The sequence below is a fragment of the Triticum urartu genome, chromosome 2 (genome assembly GCF_003073215.2).
Source record: "Triticum urartu cultivar G1812 chromosome 2, Tu2.1, whole genome shotgun sequence".
Classification (NCBI taxonomy): Eukaryota; Viridiplantae; Streptophyta; class Magnoliopsida; order Poales; family Poaceae; genus Triticum; species Triticum urartu.
Window position 1 is genome coordinate 705,701,117 of NC_053023.1, and position 4,412 is coordinate 705,705,528.

At 45.5% G+C, this 4,412-nt stretch overlaps 1 protein-coding gene across 1 annotated transcript; it reads left to right on the forward strand.

Moving 5' to 3' along the window:
• Positions 1 to 3,505: 3,505 nt before the first annotated feature.
• LOC125538054 (noroxomaritidine/norcraugsodine reductase-like) lies at positions 3,506 to 4,082 on the forward strand. Its single transcript, XM_048701361.1, has 2 exons — positions 3,506 to 3,636; positions 3,743 to 4,082. The coding sequence occupies exons 1-2, from the start codon at positions 3,551 to 3,553 to the stop codon at positions 4,080 to 4,082; spliced, it is 426 nt and encodes a 141-aa protein (XP_048557318.1). The 5' UTR covers positions 3,506 to 3,550.
• The last annotated feature ends 330 nt before the right edge of the window (positions 4,083 to 4,412 follow it).

A 4,412-nucleotide genomic window follows, 5' to 3' on the forward strand; every position in this document is an offset into this window, starting at 1 on the left:
AACTCCAATATCATCTTCTCCTCCTCATTTTTTTATTTTTTCCTTCAAGTAATTGTTTTCTTCTTCAACTAAATTTAACCTCTCGACAATAGGGTCGGTTGGAATTTCTGGTTCAACTACCTCCTGCATAAATAAAATCCATGTCACATTGGTCGGCATAATTATAATAAACAATAAATGAACCAAATAGTTATAAAAAAATAATATATACCACATCCGAATCATAGCTAGGACGAGGGCCGACGGGGGCGGATACCAAAACCATCGCACTATATAATAACAAGCAATAATAAAAATAAGAAAATTAGACAAGTATATATCTAAAGTAAGAATATTTTTTCTTTCAGAAAGAAGATAAGACAAGAGGCTCACCACGGTGGTGCCGGCGACGAGATCGGCGCCGGCGATCGACGGCGGTGAAGACGGGGATAGGACGTGACGGACCGCTAAACCTATGCAAATCTCAGAGAAAATGGAGTTTGGAGGTCGAGCTTTTAGAGAAGAAAGCTTAACTAGTGTGGCTCGGGCATTTCATCGAACACCTAATGTGCATAGGAGGTGAGCTAGAGCACCCAAATGCCCTCCCCTCGTCGGCTAGAAAAAACAGAGCACTGTGGAGTGCTCTGCTGCGGCGATGGGATATATATAGGCAGCTCATTTGTCCTCCCCTCGTGGCTCGAACCGGGACAGAAGGTGGAGCTTTAGTCCCGGTTCATGCCTATAATCGGGACAAATGGATCCAGATGAACCGGGACCAATGCCCACGAGGCCCCGGCCGGCCCCCGGGCTCACGAACCGGGATGTATACCCCCATGGGTCCCGGTTTGTGACTGAACCGGGACTAATGGACTGGCCAGGTCCGAACCAAAGCCCTGTTTTCTACTAGTGGCTAGACGTGCCCTGAAACTGAAGTCTCACTGTTGCTTCGCCATTCGCCGTCATACACAAATGATGTTATAGCATTTGAAGTTTTTTTTAACACGGGACAAACGTAAGCACTTATATACACGCGCATACACTCACTCCTATGGACGCACACATGCACACCCTATTTCTATGAGTACCTCCGAAAGACTGAGCCGGCATATCATCTTGAAATTTACGAAGTCACCGTAGGCACCTCGTCGTCGACGGCAACGTCTCCTCCCATTAAATGCACATCGTCGAAAATTCTAAAATAAATCCAGAAATAAATGTGAGCATCAGGATTTAAACCTCGGTAAGCTAAAAATATCACAGTCCTCCTAACCATCCAACCAGGGGCGGAGCTACAGGGTGGCCAGGGCGGGCTGCGGCCCACCTTGAGATTTTGGAGCAGCCTATTATACCTATGGATATTTAACTAGGACAGAAAAAAATAGCCCAATAATTTCCGCTGCGCACGCATTCAGCCACAGCCCACAACCACGGCCTCGTTGGCTCGTTCTAGATCGCGCCAGCCAGTCCCGATGCCAATCCGACGACCGACGCCCTCACCTCACCGCCGCGGCGCCGCCGTTCCTCATGGTCTCGCCGGCTCGCCGGTCGCCGGCCGGAGCCCAGGCCGCCTCCCCTTCCTGCCCGGCGCCCCTGGCTCTCGTCTCCCCCGCGCCCCCGCCCTGCCCTTCTGCCGTTCTGCACCGTTGACCCAAGCCGCGGCTGCCTGGCCCTGCCGCCCGCCCGTCCCTGCCTTCGCCCCCTCCGCTCTCCCTGCAAAGTCGGCGACCGTCGGTGCCGCTCAGCAGCCAGTCTCCGGCAGTCCGGTGGCAACACCGCAGCAAACATGCAAATCAATTTAAGGTACTGAAACCCCCTAATTTTTTATTTAGGGTTTGCTTTTTGCACTATGCTATCATGAATTGATGAACACATACATAATTTTGGACATCATTTCTGACTCAATTAGTTTTATTGATAGAAAATAAATTTTATTGCAGGAATTTTGAAGAATGAAGAGGGCCGGAAACATTGTTTCTCTTTTCTAGAGAGAAGCTATGAAGATAGGGAAGAAGAAGGCAATGAATCTGTCAAATGTGGCCGAAGAGCAAGCCAGAGAACTTGTGTGTATGCTGGTTGTGATTGAAGAGCAAACTCAAGAACCAACAATGGCTATGTCAAATATGGCCGAAGAGCAAGCCGAAGAACTTGTGTGTAGGCCTTGGAAATCTTGTTGATCTCTAGGTTAAGCTTGTTCAAACAGGGAGACATATAGTTCATCATTTGGTGTACTTGCTTCTAAAATTGGTATTGATTCTACCGGTGGCAACAGCTAATGTTGAGAGAGCATTTTCTACCATGAGTATAGTCAAGAGCAAGTTGAGAAATAAGATGGGTGATAGTCTTTTGGATGATTGCCTACTCACATACATTGTCATGGCAATGCAAAAGCATAGGCCACAAATATAGTCTTTTCGAGCTTCTGAAGGTATGTACTATGGTCTATATAGTATGCACTATGTATGCTTCTCTATGCAAAACTTAGACTTAATTGAGAATTTTAGTGTGTTTGTAAGACCATATTATGATATTAATCTATTTCTATGTGATATTGGTAAGTAGTTAGAACGCCCAAATGTCATATTTCTTGTTAATTTTTTTTGTAGGGCTGGACCACCCTGATGTCAAATGCTAACTCCGCCACTGCATCCAACCACGGGTTGGTTCGCTACAGCTTTCAAAGTTATCACCTGCAAAGTTGGCGTAGTTCATTTCAGAAATGCAGGAAATCCACGATTCCAATCTAACGTACGAACGCCAGCAGCCATGTCACGTCTGCTAGTGGAGGTGTCAAAAATATTCCCCGGCGTCACGTCAAATTGCCCGGCCCCAAGATTGGGGGACTGAGTTTTGCTTCTGAGTTGTCCAAGAAACGTCCCCTTTTTTTTCTTTTGGTGAAAGTCATTATGACGGTGTATATTTTTTTAACATAGTACAAACGCAAGCGCTTAATTATATACATACACATACACTCATCCATATAAACGCACACACGCACACCCTATTCTCATGAGCACCTTTGAAAAACTGAATCGACATATCAGCTTGAAATTTACAAATATTAATTGAAAATAACAGTTACGTCATCCGTCCAAGTCAAAGTTTTGGTTCCCCTCCGCATGTTTGGCTAAATCATACGCGGCTCTATTGGCCTTTCTTAGACAATGATGATTAAAAACAACTTAAGTAAATTCCGACAAAGGAAGGTGCATTCCGCATACTAGATGGTTGCCGCAGGTCCAATAGAATTGCCACCATTTTGCATGACCTCGGCAACATCCATACAGTCAAATTCGACCAGCATACTCCCCGCAAAAGAGAAGGGAAATCGACAAGTATACAATTGCATCCCACGTAGCAGCGTCATGTTTGCCTCACCCATGAAGTCATGTTCACTTTCTCCGGTGAGTGGGGGCGGCTAGGCCTGCAACGTCGACAGCTTATTTTGTTGCACTTTCTGGTTTCTGCGTGCCTTCCAGTCCTATCCGGCTATATATAAATTCAATACCCAACAACCAACGACAGACAATCCTCTCACCCAAGCCAGCCACAGAGGAGAAGCGAGAGGGTTAGCATGGCGGTTGACTATGGGAGCAGGGAGGAGAGGTGGAGCCTGGCCGGCACCACCGCGCTCGTCACCGGCGGTAGCAAAGGGATTGGGTACGTATATCCACACATGCATGCATTCACGAACGCATGCCTCTCTTAATTCTACACAAGTGCAGCTAGTACTCGTAAATTACTTCCTAGTCTTAATTTGTGCTAGGCATGCCATCGTGGAGGAGCTTGCCGGGTTTGGGGCGAGGGTGCACACCTGCTCCCGGAATGGGGCGGAGCTAGAGGAGTGCCGTCGACGGTGGGAGGAGAAGAACCTGCAGGTCACCGCCTCCGTCTGTGATGTTTCCATACGTGCCGACAGGGAGAAGCTTATGGAAACAGTCCGAGAAACTTTCAATGGCAAGCTTGACATACTAGTAAGTATATTAATAATTTTATTGGTATGTCTAGAGCATAGTGATATAATTATTGCATATCTAAGTGACTCAATCAAACTAGAAAGAAAGAAAAAAGCTAATGAAAATGTTTACACGAATCTTCACGTATAATCAATGATATAGGACTTAGATGTGCAATACTTATGGCACATTTAGATGTGCTTTAGAAAAACTGTAACTTATAATCTATTAAGATAGTAAGGGGAAATACACAGGAGTGCCTGGGTGCTCCACCCCCTATACGAAAATTAAATTTGGAAAATAACAGGAATTTTTTTAAAAAAACTAAAATCTTTGTATCTCAATCTTGGGTGCCCAATCTACTCCCGTATGAACTTTTGTAGAAAAATACCAGGAAATTTATATGTGGCAAGGAAAATACAGTCCAAACTAAAATCCACCCAACCAGTTTTTTTCTATAGATATGAGTTTTTTTTGTCT